Raw genomic sequence first — 15,670 nt, 5'->3', positions numbered from 1 at the left:
CCAAGAGGAACTTCTGATTGATCTGTGATTGTGTTTCTAAGTTTGTAAACCATTTTACAAACAAATGAAAAAAGGAGATTTGTCAAACAGCTCACCAGCATCTTGTTAAAAAAGATGTCCAGTAGAGCAAAGACGCTGGACATGAAGGCAGGTGACGTCTCTTTAGGCTGGCTGGTTTTTGGCTTGGGCTTCTCTTCAGCCACAGGTTCCTTAGCCTCCTCCTCCTCCTTTGGCTTATCCTCCTTCTCCTTTTTCTCCGTGCTGTAAACAAAACAGTTCATTTCATTTTGTATGACGACAATTCACTTTCCTCTCACTTCATTTTACTCACTCTGCTTTTTCTTTTTCACTCTCAGGGGTTTCAACAGGCTTGGTGGCAGCTTTCTGTAAAACATGAGAAACACACACACAGAGAGTCAGACACTGAAGGAGTCATTTATAAGACATTTGAACTTCTTGAACTTTGAACACAAACCTTCTTCTGCTCAGCAGCAGACGTCTCAGCACTCAGCTCAGAAACATCTCCCAGGCCGGGCTCCACATGTTTCCCTCCCTCCCTCTTTGGCCCCGTCAGCATCTCTAACATGGTATCGGCCTCTGTGCCATCTCCTGCTGGCGCCATGGCTGAATCTAAGCTTGATGACTCTAGGGCCTCCATCTTCTCCCCTTCTATTGCATCTCCATGAATACCAAACTGAGTGGGTTCAGGCATGTGGCCCAGGATGTCAGTCACTTTTATGTTCTTAGCTCCTTCAACCAAACCACCGCCGAACATGGAGGACCAGATGAGGTGGAAGAACCCGAATATGAGGCCGTAGATTCCCTTGAAGAAGCCGGTGAAGAGCATCCAGAAGAAGGAGAAGAAGCCTGTGATGATCTCCCTGATGCTCAGTTTTTTGACTTTCTTGAACTGCTTGCGCATACTTTTAAGAGAAAAGAATTCAAAGACGCTGCCGATCTTCTTCTTCACAGAGCGGCAGGCGGTGGTGAAGGCTGAGGCAGACTCTACGGCGCCTTCTTCTTCAAGCTCATCCAGCTTGCTGTGTCCGTCCTCCTCTTCTTCCTCTTCAGGTTGTTCGATCACATCGGGCTCTGAGATCTGTGAGGCCAGCTGCATTTCAAAGATGGTGTCCTCGCAGAAGTTCACAAACATCTCCATCTTCTCGCTCTCCGTGCCCTCGTTGACCACGTCAAAGATGAACTGACGCTTGGACTCTTTGACCTGCGGCTTCTCCCACTGCTCTCGGCTCGACTCGCTGATCTCAAAGTACACCCGCTCGATGCGCTTCGCGCTGCCCATGATCTCAATGCGACCCAGGTAAGGCTCGAAGTAGCTGAGCACGCTCTCCGCCAGATCTAAGAAGGTGGTGAGTCTGGAGTCGTGGGGCATGTGTTCGGACAGGTTGGTGAGCAGCACGGCCACGTTGAAACCGATGTCTTTGGCCGGCTCGTGGAACCGCTCCACGAACTCTTTGTAATTAAACATGTCATTCTCATCAGCTTCCGCACACGAGAGCAGGAACTCGATCTCTGTTTGGTTGTACTGCTTCTGGTTCTCCATAGACTTCTGGAAGTCCTTCTTTGAAATGATGCCTTTGAACTCAGGGTCATACTCTTTGAAGTTATCGGACGTCGTCAAGTCCTTCAGTTTGAGGAACATGTCGAAGAATTTGAGGATCATCTCCACGTTGTTAGAAGACTCCACGAGGGTGTCAACCATCTGTTTCCCAATCGTTCCATTCACCACATTACCTGAGGATGGAACATGTATGTTTTATTACTTGCATAGCACATAGAAATGTACTACAACTGTGTGATGTGAGTGAGCTTCTGTTAACAACTCATTATAAGCATGTTCTTTGACAAGTCCAGGCTCTTACCCTCCAGCAGAGACAACAACATGACAATCATGTCTTTCTGTAAGTCCATCAGCTCCTTCAACAGCTCAATCTGACTGGCATCCTACAAGGAATTAAAAGTCTTTAGTCAAAAAAACACAGAGCTGTGACTCCAAATGTTTTTAACATTTCGCCTGATATTACACATACAGTGGTTTCCTACAGGTTGGGAACAGTCAAGGGGTGCCATGATATATTTTAGGGGTCACAGATTGATGATTCATGAGAAAGAAAACAGCCTGTGTCTAAATGTATCCTCTTTCTGCCCTCCAGGCCCCTAAAACCTCTCCTTGTGAAACAATCCTGAGCTTTGTTTTCAGCTCGTATCCAAACTTAGAGATCAGATTAAACTGATGCCCGGAAGAAAGTTGCACAATTCCTGCTGGGAGACCAGGTCTGGGTCCGTGCTCATCCACTCTCAAAAGCATCAGACAGTTTCTCATCCTAGCTTGCGCCTAAGTGGTCAGAGCCAACTACGGTGATGAGAACGTTAGGCCCAATCTACAAATAAGATGAAACTTTGTGGATTCCTGAGTAAGTTGTGACGTCTCGTCATACATTGACTAATCCAACTTTATTTCTCTTTGGCTTAGAGATGATTGATTCAGATCACCTGGGCTTGGCGCTTTGAGAGAATAAAAGCCCAACCCCAGTGTTGTTTCTACTGTGCTGTTTTTTAGTTGCTCTAAATGGACTTGCTCTAATTTTATTATTATTTATTTGTTTATCTTTATTGTATTTAAACTTTGCCTTTATGTGTTTTGTAACACTTTGAGATTTTCTCCAAATGTAAAGATCATTATGAATAAAATATATTCTTCTTCTTCTTCTTCTTCTTCTTCTTCTTCTTCTTCTTCTTCTTCTTCTTATTGTTCCAATCAACATTATCTTTTTTAAATATTTTTTTTTTTTTACTTCTTCTGCCTTTATCTGATGGGACAGTTGAAGAGAGACAGGAAACCAGGGGAGTAGAGAGTGGGGGAAGACATGCAGGAAATGGTCACTGCCGGGAGTCAAACTGGCGACTTCTGCGATGAGGACTATAGCCTCTGTATGTGGGGCGCTTAGACTGCTAGGCCACCAGCGCCCCACAATCAACATTATTAAAAGCAAGTAAAAGCTATGAAATAACTCATGATGAGGGTCACAGGTTTTTCTGCATCTTTAAACAACCAGCATGTAAGGAAGGGGATCCCTCAGCAGGGTTAAACGCATGCTGGCACAGACAAACCAAATTTAGCCTAGCCTGGCCTTTTTTGAGTATTTCCCTGCCATTATAGTTTCTCTGCACATTCTGATTGGATGAGGGTGAAGAAAAGTACTATTGGCTGGGTGCAATCTAAAACCGCACCACTAGATGCTGCTAAATGTTCCATTTGCTCCACTAAGAGATGATCACTAGTTGTAAATCTAGATTGATATATGACAAGTCAAACTGAAGTCTGATATTTGCTATGTTGATTAGCTTTTAGAAACAAAATAATATATATACATGTGATAAATATTCCCTGTTTTGACACACACTGTAGTGTTCATGCACTTCTGGAGAAATAAAGAGCAGCAAGGTGTATTTAACCTGAGAAAGTTTCATCTGCATGTTGGCAAATACATGCAAGAATCCCACGACTGCATCCCACAATCTGCTGTGAGCCAAACTCTGCTGGTTTCCAATACACGGGCCCTGCAGAGGAGAGAGAGAGAGAGATAACTTATGACTTAGTCCTTTGCATCTTCACATTGAAAGTTAAACTTTTCTGACTGTAGTGTCCGCCTCTTACCTGAATATACTCAGTCAGGGAGTTGAATATCTGCTTTGCAACATCTAGAGCTTTGGAGAAGTTGACTTTTCCTGTCTCGTCGATGACGTCTTTTCCAGAGTAGTACCAGTAGAAGTCACTGATAGATTCCTAGAGATCAGGACCAGGTTAATGATGAAGTTGATGATGAAATGAGTAATAGTGTATGACATTTAGCTTCTTTATGTTTCACTCACCTGCAGACGGAGCAGGTAGTCCACAGTGCTGATAATGATGTTGACTGTGGTTGTGTTTCCAGTTTGAGTTCTCAGGAAGTTTTGGAAATCTGACAGAAATAAATACCTTTTAAACATCGTTATTGTTATAGAGTTTTTCACCTCTTATGGATCAATGTGTCCTGATGGTAGAGTGCAAAAAAACCCAGCTTATACTAAGAGAGTAATGCTGATGTTTAACATAAACATGAGTAGGGCCTCACCTCCATTGTGCCCCTCACACAGAAGTTGCAAAAACCGGAAGAGATCTTTAGTAAACTCGTCATTCTGTAGCACCTTGGAGCCTTGGAGAAAATGATACTTTAATGCATATAATACAAAATAAAGTGACTCAACACAAATTATTTGTTACAAAACATAAGGAGGTGTGATTATATGTGACACGCCCCCAAGAAGCAATTAATATGAGGCAAGCAGGACATTTTTAAAGAACATTTGTGAAGTCCAGTGCCTTTAGATTGCAGGTTCGAAACTGAATCCAAAGTGCTTTTTATAAAAATGGTCTTACAGTAGTTCCAACAGTAAACACTAGGACATTTCCATAAGCTGGAGGAAGTTTGATAACTTTCACATGCAGGCCCAAATGTGGCCTGATGAAGAGATGTCATTCCAGAAAGAAACAGTGAACAAATAATTCACTCGAAAAAGAAACTACAGTGTCTAATAAACAGGGTAAAAATGCATTTCTGTGAGCAGATAAAACCATGTGAAAGTTACACATCTGTATGGAAACCAGCTTTGTGAAATAGGTCCCAAGACCAAAGCAAGACAAAGCTTTGCTTAGGCTGCGGAAGAGTCCACAAACCTTTGAGTCAAACCCCTCGGGAGGTGGCGCTGAGGAGAGCCTTACAACGGCCGATTTGAGCATCAGTAATAGGATTTGCATTAGTAAATGTAAACATGAAAGGGATGAGACAAATAACACACAAACAGACAGGCAATGGACTCTTTCTGTGTACACTCTAACAGTCAGCATGCACATTGTGTCCCTACAGACATCTTAGAAGGGAGAAGAGGCTGGGTAACAAAAAAAGCAGGGAGTGTGGACCACATAAATGGTGGAGACATTCATGGTGGAAGCATAGCCATATCAGTATTATCTAAATTAGCTATTTACCCCGCTTTGTGTGGACTGCCATCGATGGGTTTTTTAAATGACAGGAAGGAGACAAAGAATACACGAAGACATAAGCAAAAAGAGAGGACATAGAGTTACAGTACGAAGAGATATGAATATATAGACTACGAGTGAAAAACAAAGTCATGCAGTTAAAAAGAATACGTTTTAGACGAGAGGAAATCAAAGGTAGCCTGAGGACTGTCTATGCTGCATCTCACACGATGAGTACCAAATCAGAATTCAGTCATAGTGAACAATTTACAACAGTAACGGAGACACGAGTAGTAAGAGTGATTTGTTAAACACAGAACTTGGTGGAAATGTTTAGCAGAAGGACTGAATGATGAAAAGACGGACATAGTTTGATGTGAGAAGCGTCAAGTGAAGAGTGTTTGTGTTGTAAGTTGGCGGGGGAAGAAAGGGGGGGTCTTGTTTTAATGCTGGACCATGTCCTCTAAGACAAGTTTGTACTGTTACCCACCACTCACAGACCACTGCCTTCAAACAGATGAGAAGGTAAAATCAATAACTTCACAAAGATTGACAGAAAGCGTCTAAAAAGTATACTTCTCTAATCTTTATACAGTCTCAAGATATATCTAGAGAAAAACATCTACCAGAGACGACATTAAAGACACAACACTGATGACTTCAGTGACTTAAAGACTGGAGCACAAGCAGCAGACAAAATGGCATAACCAAAATTCACATTGAAATCAATGCAATTTTGATTATCTACAAGAGCCATACAGAAACTAGTAATTAGGATCTAGCATCTATCCACGGCTTGAGTGGACGATTGAGCATATACTTTTGTCATGGTTCAGCATTAGTTCAGTAAAGGAAAGGGTCTTTTGTTGTTTTTAAACAAGAGAAAGAACAGGTGGCTCAACAGCTGAGATCAACTTCAAGAGAGAAAAAAATGTAGTGCTTGATTCGCTTAAAAAAGGAAAACCAGGATGAATATTAAACAGCTTGTGTAATGGGTCAACTCTCGACTTACTTGAGCCTTCTTCTGTCACCATGCCAAGTCCTTCTGCTTTGTTCTGCCTCTCAAATGCATTCAAGTCCAGGACACTAGGGACAGAAACTTTAGAGTCAAACATAAGCACTTGTTGTCAGTACACAGGTTCCTCTTTGCATGTGGACCAGTGGATTCCTACCTTTGAGGCCTGAGGTACTGCCACATAATTTACATACCCACCTATTGTTTTCCATTTAGGATCATTTAAATGTTATTTAGGATAATTTAGGTAAGAAATCAAACAAGCAGTCTCAGACTAAAAAGCTACATTACTCTTGTTTCTAGATTACTTTGGCTATCTATTATAAACATGTATTTATTCATACTTTTAGCTTATCATTTGATCTATTTATTTATAGCTTTAAGCTACTTGTTTGGCCTCTTGTTAAGCAGTTTTCACCCATTAATACATGTTATCAATGTACAAATAACAAACTACTTCAAATACATGAATTTTGGCTGCCTTCTTGAACCATTGACCCATAATTTCCCGAATTTCCCTCCCCTGGACAAATAAAGTATTTCTGATTCTGTAATTCTTAGCTAGCTACCTATTGCAACTATTGAAATCCCTCACTTGAAGATATCTTTTCTAGCCACATATCAAATAAATTTAAGTTTTTGAATCAAATTCCCCAAATGCTGTTAAAGTGGTCCACCAAATACTTTTAGCCTATTTCAACTATTGCCTGATACTTAATGCTAACTACTTAATTTCTCTGTTACTTTTTCTACTATTAGCAGCTAATCCATTGCTTTAGCTAACATTTGAAACAGTGTCTCTTAATGTTAGCAAACTAAGTCAATGGTTTAGCATTACTTTAGCTAACACAGTTTGACAGTTACTTTTAGCTTGTTGTTTGAACTGTTGCCCAAACTGTGTGAGCTAACTAATGTAGTAGTTTTCCAGTAGTTTTCTAAGCTAATGCATGACGTTAGCTAATGTAGTAGTTTTCCAGTAGTTTTCTAAGCTAATCCATGACGTTAGCTAACTTCTGAAACCACTCTATTTACTTTCAGCTAACTGAGTCAGCGATTTATCCATTACTTAAAGATTTCCATTTTGACTGTTTCCTGAACTTTAAGCTAACTTAATAAAGAGGTCCTTCAGTGCTTTTTAACTAGTTCAACATACATTTAGTTTACTTTTTTAAACAGCTTCATTGTAACTTTTAGTTTAAACAGTTTCTCCATACTTTTAGCTAACTAACTTAATAACATATACTGGCTTACTACCATTCAATACCTATGTTAACAAATCTGCTGTGTTTCAAATTACTTCAGCTAACCATTTGATTGGTTTATCCATCACTTTAACGTAAGCTGATGCTTTTAGCTCGCTATGTAAATTGTAAATGCTGAAATCTTAGCTGCATATTTTAAGTATTTAAATGAATAACTTTCAGCAATCTATTTCAGTCATTTTCACTTACTTTTTCCTAATCTTTTAATTGTTTATCCATTACTTTAAGCTAACTGTGTCAGTAAATGTAATGCTCTTAGCTAACATATTACACAATTCATAACTTGTAACTGGAACTTTTTCTGTTCATCCACTACCTTAAGTAAACATTTTTAATGATTTGAATTTATTACTATAAGCAAACCGTTTGAATAGTTCCTTAAATACTGCGCAAACTGTTTTACCAGTTTATTGATTGCTCTAAATAAATAATTTAATCTGTTGAATCATTTGTTTTGGCTATCATATAAACTATTTAGCCATTACTATGAGCTACTCATTCAGTTTTCTTTTTCTAGTTTATTATTTTTCACATCCCATTTCAGGATAACAAGATATGTTCAGTGTTCACACAGTCTTTACTTCTAATTACTGAAGGTACAATCTTTTCATGTACTCCCAGGCATCTGCAGGAATATGTGCAGAGAGAAATAAACCCCTCTCAGGAATCACTGGAACAGACAGAATGACAGTACCTGCAAGACAGCATCAGTCCTGAGAGACTTTTGAAAAAGCCTGCATCTCTTTTCTCTTTCAAGTAATCAAGCATTTTCTAGGATAAGAAAGAAAAAGTGATTAACACACCACAAAAAAAACCCAACTAAACATAGTGTATAGACATTTATATTTCTACGGGTAATATAGTAAAGACGAAGAGATGAATATGGTGCGGTCTCAGAGAGCTTAGAGCTGTGTGAACTGACCTGCTGAACTTGCACATTGCCTCCATTAAGAATGGAGATACCCAACTTGAGGGTGCAGGTCACCATGGGGCCCAGACGACCTGACGAGGAAGAATTAATGTAAGATAAGAATGAGGGGAGGACAGATGCAGGTAATAAATGTAAAATACTTGCTGTTAATCAGAGGGCTCTGCTTCATAAATTATACAAGGTTATACTTTAAGGTTAATGTGGTTACACGTTTCATATATTTCCGTATTAAAATATATTTTATGGTCAAAGAAAAAACTGTTTAATGCATCTCCTTCACTTTTATTCTTCTACATTAAAAACCTAAAATGCACATGGAGCTAAAACTCATGAGTGAGCCCACAAAAATGAGCCTCAATAGAGATGGCTGTTGTTTGCAGCAGGGTGAGCCACCACATTTATTAGTATGAGATCATTCTGATTTAAAAGGATAATCATTAAACAGTAAATTACAAAACTGTCATATCATCAAAAAAAGATAACACGAGGTCCAAGAACTGTTACCTTTAAACTCAATATAATGGGATGAGACACAATCAGTTCGTCATTACCTTTACTGGCGCTGATCATCTGCAGCACCATCTCAGCAGCCCCACGGGCGTGCAACCTCGCCTGCTGATACAGGATCTTCTGCTTTTCCATCTCTTTTTCCTAAAGAGCAACACAAGATCAACACAAACACATTGAGTCATTAAAATCTTTTGAACTGTTCCTTTTCTTTGAAGGTAAAAATTGTTAATATCAATGTGGATATTATTTAAGAGCTGCTGTTGAAAGTCTCTCTGCTTCACAAACCTCAAAAGTCTTTTCTTTCCCTTCTTCCTCTTCTTCCTCCTCATCCTCTGCACAGCTCTGAAGACATATAGAGAAACACTCAGAGCTCATTTTCATGTTGTTAAAAGTCTTACCACTTGTACAATATTGATGCATGAAAGAGCTCAAAGCCCATTACCTTTGCCATCATGTCTGCATACGCAATATACAAAGGATCTTCTTCCAAGTAACTGAAAAGATATAAAGTTGAGTCAAATGTAAAAATACTGAACACAGACAGGTATGTAAAGTAATTATCAAACTTGCATTATTGCTGTTTTTCAGAACTTAAACACAGGCATGTGCAATTCACCTCCTGAAACAACATTAGAACTCTTAATCCTGAGATAAGATGAGATCTTATCAGGCACCTCTCCTTTGAAATCATCTACCAGTCAGGGTCCGGGAGGCAGGCACCCTCTCTACTTTTAAGAGTAGGCTTAAAACTTTCCTTTTTGACACAGCTTATAGTTAGAGCTGGCTCAGGCTTGGAGCAGCTCTTAGTTATGCTGCTATAGGCTTAAACTGACACACTGGGATCCTATCTCAATTACTTTAACTCTCCCTGTCCCATTAAAGTTACTAACCATAGACCTTTCTGGAGTCCCGGAGCTCCCTTGTCTCGTAGGTTCCTCTGAGTCGCTGCCATAGATGGCCTGTTGTGGACATGCCGGACTCCAGCGGTAACAACTACTACTATCCGTCTCATCCCTATCATCTCTCTGTCTCAATCTCCTGTATCCCTCTGTCCAACCCCAACTTAGTCTCAGGATATGTGTGTCTAACATGAGTCTGGTCCTGCTGGAGGTTTCTGCCTGTTAAATGAAGTTTGTCCTTGCCGCTGTAACTTGCTAAATGCTGCAAAGTGCTCTGCTCATGGTGGATTAAGATGAGATCAGACTGAGTCCTGTCTGTAAGATGGGACTGGATCTTAACCTATCTTGATGTTGGGTCTTTGTTAATTATGTAACAGAGTACGGTCTAGACCTGCTCTGTTTGTAAAGCATCTTGAGATAACGCTTGTTGTGATTTGGCGCTATAAAAATCAAGATTGATTGATTGATCTGCATGACTAAATGATTCATCCTATAATAAACTATGTTAGTCATTATAAATCGACGATAAATGGCTTAAAGTAACACATTTAAACAAACCAGAAATGAACACAAATAAATAGTGATTCCTTCTAAAAGGCAGGTATGAAAAGAGCTTTAAATGCATGCTCCCTGTAACTCAGATCCACACACAAGTCCAGCGATGTCACTGTCTCACCTTCTTTCCGTCAAAGCGTTGTGACTGAAGTGGAGAATAAGTTGGTGGAGAGGGTCTGGCTGAACATCAGCCACCTCCTCTTCCTCCTCCTCCACAATTTTCATTGGCGTTTTCTGCAGAAGTCCACAGGTGTGAACAGTTAGCTCTGGACAAGTCTCATTTGACACACTCATGATATTTCATCCCACCACCACCACCACAGCTTTAAATCACCATCACTTCCTCCTTCACAACCTTTACTTTCAATAACATCCATTCATACATCGGTCAAAGACATTAAAATGAGTCGGTGACATTCAGCTTGCACTTGCATGCAGGTGAGAGTGTGTCATGTCCTGGTGATCGGTGGAAAGGGCGGGAAGAGGAAGATAAGAGTGGATCATGAACAGCGTTGGAACAGGTTCAAATACATGCATGTTACAGCAAACAGATGCAAGCAGTAAGCTATTTGGTGATATGGTTTTGAAGATGATGAATGGTCCTTATAGTATGGGAGCCTGACTAAAAGAGACTATCACAACTACACAAATCTCCAACAGTCCAAACTACTGACAGCTTACTAATAAAAAGAATCTTTCCGAACAGAAAGAATAATAATCTGAGATTTAAATATCCAAGGCTGAGCTGTAATATTCTTCAATGGCACTGCGTCTTGATGAACTTGCCGCACAACTGGGTACTAATATGAGATATGATCTTCACATGACTACGCGAGCATGCCACTGACGTCACGGCCACAGAACGTACTGTAACGTCACACTACAGACTTACAGAGTACAGCGAAAAAGACAACTGATGGGTTGGATCCAGATCTGACAGCCAAACAGCTAGTGACTCCTAGTGAGAGGCCCTCCTTACCACTGCTGTCAGAAAGGCAAAGCCTGCTTTTCTAGAGCTGTGAGCGCCGGAGATGGCCCTGTGTCTCCTGAGTTGGTCATGCAGCCTCTGACCCCTGACGGATCTCTGTTTGAAGGGTTTTGAACGCCTAGAGCGGGGGCCCCTGGGTACTTTGGGCGAGGTCCCCACCCGGGTGCGCTCCCAAGGCTCGACAGGCGCAGAGCTAAAGAAGCATTCGGCAGACAGGACTGGCAGAGGGGTGCCAACGCAGGGCACGTGGGGCAAGGGCAAGGCGAGCCCAGTACTTACTGCCAGATCCTGAACTAGCTTCTCCTCAAAGGAGTACTCCTCTGCCTCTATCCAAAGTCTCTGATAGGCCGGGATGAAGAAGTTGATAGCGCGATGCCTGGGGAGGGGGGAGGTGGGGAGGAATGGAGGGGAGTGGGGAGGGAGGTACAGTGGCATTAGGGTGGGTTCTGGTGAGTTTTTGGAGGAGACAGGAAGGAGAGATGTAGGGGGGAGGAAGGGGTTATAGGAAGTGCATTTCAGGCAGGGTGGTGATTGGTCAATGTGGGACCCACTGGCTCTTCTGACTGGTCACGTTTGGTCTAAAAAATAACTGCTGTTACTTCCATCAGGTGAAAAAAGACATTACAGGAGCATGCACACTTTAGGGGAGATATGCAGTTTTCCAACGAATCCACGTAGATTTGACCTTAAGCTTCAAATATCAAACAATAAATATTGTTTTTGAAAGAGGTGCATGGATTGGTTGTAAGACTGCACAATCTTTGGCAAAATGTCAGATGAAAAACAAATCTATAGTAATCAGTATAAAAGCAGGGAAGCAAAATAACATGAAACAACTTTTTAAAGTCTTAAAAGACTAACAGAGCACACTGTCGTAAAACAGATGGCTGATAAAAGTAATAAATGTTTCTAAAATATCTTAATCTTTCTTCTTCTTTCCTTTCTTCATTCCTTCCTTCAGGGTTCACCTGAAATGAGACCTCGCAGTGTGTTCCAACTTTCCAAATAAGTTCATTTCAGTCAATTATTAGACTCATAGTCTAGCTGACCAATCAGAATCAACAGTGCAGAAACAATTGCTTTGCGAGGCAGATATCGGTCCACAGCCTGGTGGATGAAGGGAAGGGGGTTTGAACAGATGAAGCATTCGCCCCGTAGTTTCACTTTACCGTCAGCAGGGAGAACAGGCGGTCAAAGCTGGAGGCTTTGAACGCCCTTTCCAGCCAAACCTCCCGATAGCCATTCAGGAAGTAATTATTATTTTTGTATCTGAGGGAGGATGAGGTTGTGTTATGCAAGAAAACGACACAGAGGAGAGAATGTCATTAGGAAGGTGAAGAGGGGTTTACATGGGCACACAACAATAATTAAGATGCCCCTCCCCCCAATGGATATTTGGTGGCTTGTTACGTACGGTTAGATTAAAACAAAGCTTTTTTTAAAAAATCCAGTTCATGTCAATATTTATTTTATTGACATCATCAATCAGCTTCCACAAGTGGCACAGGAGTTCGACAGACTCACCTGGGTAGATTGTAGAGTGGAGCCATGCGGAAACAAGCCACCACAGCTCGTTTACGCTGTTTGGACAGCAGCTTGTGCCGAACACACTTTTTGTTCCTCAGCGGCTGCTCCACCTGATGGATGAGAGAATTATACAGCATACATATTAATAAGGGAACAGTTCAGTGGTTAAAACTCTTGAGAGGAACTTTTGGTTTGTGCTGATTTTGGTGGACTAAGTTCACTCTGATTACACCTTTTCACTGCAGTGCATTTTACCCTGTTTATTTAATTTATTATGTACACTTTATCATATCCTGCTGATTTTATGAATCTAATTTTCAAACTCTGCCTTGTAAGGTGACCTTGCGTGCTTTGAAAGGCGCCTATAAATAACATTTATTATTATTTGTATTATTATTATTTATATTATTATTAAGCTGTTGGTCGTATCTCCTTGCTGACTCTGTCCTCTATCTTCCTGCTTTCCTTTAGTATCTAAATTAATCTTTCTTTCATAATCATTGCATTGAAAATGTGTCAAAGAGGCTCTCTCTTCAGCACCCTGATGAGCTCTTAGTCTAACACCTACACCCACAACTGTGTTAAAAGCATTAAAAACACCTTAATGTGAAAAATTAGACTCTATGATGATATTATTGTTTGGTTTGTGAGTCATAAAGAGGCTTGAATATTACTTTCAGTCTGTTCCTTGCAGATTGGGACAAATATCAGCTTTTTACTGTATTACATAATAAAGCGATAATGCTGCAATTCCAATTTTTTTTTAGATCACTTAAACTGCTGGTTACTGAAGCACTGACAGGAAATTGAAAATTTGGTGAACCAATTCTTTTTAAAAAAAAGTTATTTATATATTTATAAATATAATATTTATAATATTTATATTTATTTATATAGGGGTATTTTTGCCTTTATTGATAGGACAGATGGAGAGTGACAGGACATGTGGGGAGTAGAGAGAGGAGGAAGACATGCAACAAATAGTCACGGAGGGGATTCAAACTAGTGACCGCTGTGACTAGGACTACAGCCTCTGTATATAGGGCGCACTTAAACTGTTAGGCCAGTTGGCACCTCAACTGATGATTGATCTAAAGTGTTTCCTTTTCTGTGTTGACTTATTAAAATGATAAGAGGCTCTTGTCTCTTACCCAGGGACTACAGATGTAAATTAGCTCATCAATCAATTAATCAATCATACTCTATTTATAAAGCACTTTTCATACAATGACATTGTCACACAAAGTGCTGTACATATAAAACAACTTAAAATAGAAAAATAAATATTTAAAAATAAAAATAAAAAGACCCCCCATGCTAAACCCAACCCCAGACCTCTCCAAAATTGAATACATTTCTAAGATAATAAAACACTAGAATATTAAACCGTTAAAATAAAATAAGATGCTATATTTAAAAAATAAATAAAACAAATTCAATGAAATAAATAAATAAAATAAAATAAAAAGTGACTAAATTTTGAACTAGATAATAAATAAATAATTCTTCAGGTCTTCAGGTAGGGTGTTCCACAGGCATGGACCATCATGATAAAAGGCTGCCTCACCTTGAGTCTTTGTTCTAGCTTTTGGTACAATTAAAAGTCCACTACCTGAAGACCTGAGGGCTCTCACTGGCTCATATGATAAAAGTAAAACTGATAAATAAGAAGGGGCAAGACCATTAAGGGATTTAAAAACCAATTAAATAATCTTAAAATCTATTCTAAAAGATAGCTAACTCTGGTACATTTAAATTCTTAACTTTGTAAAAAACTGACTGCTGGGACTTTTCGCCTCCGAGCAGAAATAACTCAAAAGCTTATCTTTAATTTATGATGTATGTGTGTAAAATGCTAAGTGTGTGTTTTTACCTGCTCCAGGTTGAAGACTGCAGCAGAAATGCTCTGCACTCTGTCCACAGTGTGTTCTGGGTTGGCTGGCTCCTCGCTCTTCACCACCACGTCCTTATACAGGTTCATCTGCCACTGGACGGCCGGGTCTTCAGACTACAACACAGACACAATGAAGTCAATAAATAAAACAGCAGCATTGCACGTCACTTGACCTGCTGCAGGAATCATATCTCTACAGCACCGTCATGTTACCTTACCTTGTCCTGCAGGTGGAGATTCTGACGCAAGTGCTCCTTCACCTCGTCGTCTGTGTCTTTCTGTGAAGGAGAGTCAGAACAGAGAAGAATTGTGTTATCTAAAGAAAATATAATGGATGTTTATGTGACTTCATCATAGAGGGAATTTTAAGTTTGCAAAGGGCTTTGATTTGCTCTACACAGAATCTTAGACCAGCAGGAATGTAGAGTAGTTTGTTATTTGTAGATATGGCGCCAAATTTCTCAAGATAATGCATAAGGAGATTTTTGTTCAATTCTGATAACATGGACATTTTGGAATATTGAAAAACTAGTGTCTCATTTTTTGGATTGGAGCAGATTTTATCCTCTGAGATCACTTTTAAATCCCAAAAACCCGACTGAAAACTGGGGGGGCCAAGTCGTTTTCAGTCCGGGCCCCACAGCTGTGGAATGAACTGCCAGAGGAAATTAGGTTGGCGGACTCTGTGCTCTCTTTTAAGTCATTTATCAGAGAGCATTTTATTTAATCAAGGTGCCTTGCTGATTTCATGTTCTTTTCACTGTCATGACAATTGCACTGACTGTATGGCCTTTTAAAATAATCTTTATTTTGCACATGTCCTTAGAGGCATTGTAAAGCACTTTGTAACATAGTTTTTGAGTGCTCTATAAATAAAGATTCTTCTTCTTCTTCTTCTTCTTATTATTATTTAATGACTGAAAGAAAGTATCCTGAATAGCCATCTTCTCTGTAAATGAGCAAAAACCTAATCCAGTTCCAGCCAGCTTCAAACCCTGACTGAAGTAGAGCTTTAGGTGTTAATACTTCATGGGTACCAGCTTAAATC

At 40.0% G+C, this 15,670-nt stretch overlaps 1 protein-coding gene across 1 annotated transcript in view; it reads right to left on the bottom strand.

Moving 5' to 3' along the window:
• ryr3 (ryanodine receptor 3) overlaps positions 1 to 15,670 on the bottom strand; it is a 176,071-nt gene that overhangs the window by 14,731 nt on the left and 145,670 nt on the right. Inside the window, exons 74-92 of the mRNA XM_034699064.1 lie at positions 14,841 to 14,900; positions 14,602 to 14,736; positions 12,726 to 12,838; positions 11,481 to 11,577; positions 10,335 to 10,447; positions 9,202 to 9,253; positions 9,045 to 9,101; positions 8,801 to 8,900; positions 8,241 to 8,320; positions 8,013 to 8,089; positions 6,054 to 6,127; positions 4,134 to 4,214; positions 3,892 to 3,980; positions 3,677 to 3,805; positions 3,475 to 3,579; positions 1,881 to 1,962; positions 476 to 1,752; positions 332 to 384; positions 96 to 261 (exon numbers count right to left, since the gene is read on the bottom strand). Of these exons, the coding sequence (XP_034554955.1) occupies positions 96 to 261; positions 332 to 384; positions 476 to 1,752; positions 1,881 to 1,962; positions 3,475 to 3,579; positions 3,677 to 3,805; positions 3,892 to 3,980; positions 4,134 to 4,214; positions 6,054 to 6,127; positions 8,013 to 8,089; positions 8,241 to 8,320; positions 8,801 to 8,900; positions 9,045 to 9,101; positions 9,202 to 9,253; positions 10,335 to 10,447; positions 11,481 to 11,577; positions 12,726 to 12,838; positions 14,602 to 14,736; positions 14,841 to 14,900 (2,940 nt within the window). The remainder of the gene's footprint in view (positions 1 to 95; positions 262 to 331; positions 385 to 475; positions 1,753 to 1,880; positions 1,963 to 3,474; positions 3,580 to 3,676; positions 3,806 to 3,891; positions 3,981 to 4,133; positions 4,215 to 6,053; positions 6,128 to 8,012; positions 8,090 to 8,240; positions 8,321 to 8,800; positions 8,901 to 9,044; positions 9,102 to 9,201; positions 9,254 to 10,334; positions 10,448 to 11,480; positions 11,578 to 12,725; positions 12,839 to 14,601; positions 14,737 to 14,840; positions 14,901 to 15,670) is intronic.

This window comes from Notolabrus celidotus, chromosome 13 (assembly GCF_009762535.1).
Source record: "Notolabrus celidotus isolate fNotCel1 chromosome 13, fNotCel1.pri, whole genome shotgun sequence".
Taxonomy (NCBI): Eukaryota; Metazoa; Chordata; class Actinopteri; order Labriformes; family Labridae; genus Notolabrus; species Notolabrus celidotus.
This window is presented reverse-complemented; position numbering and strand designations above follow the sequence as displayed.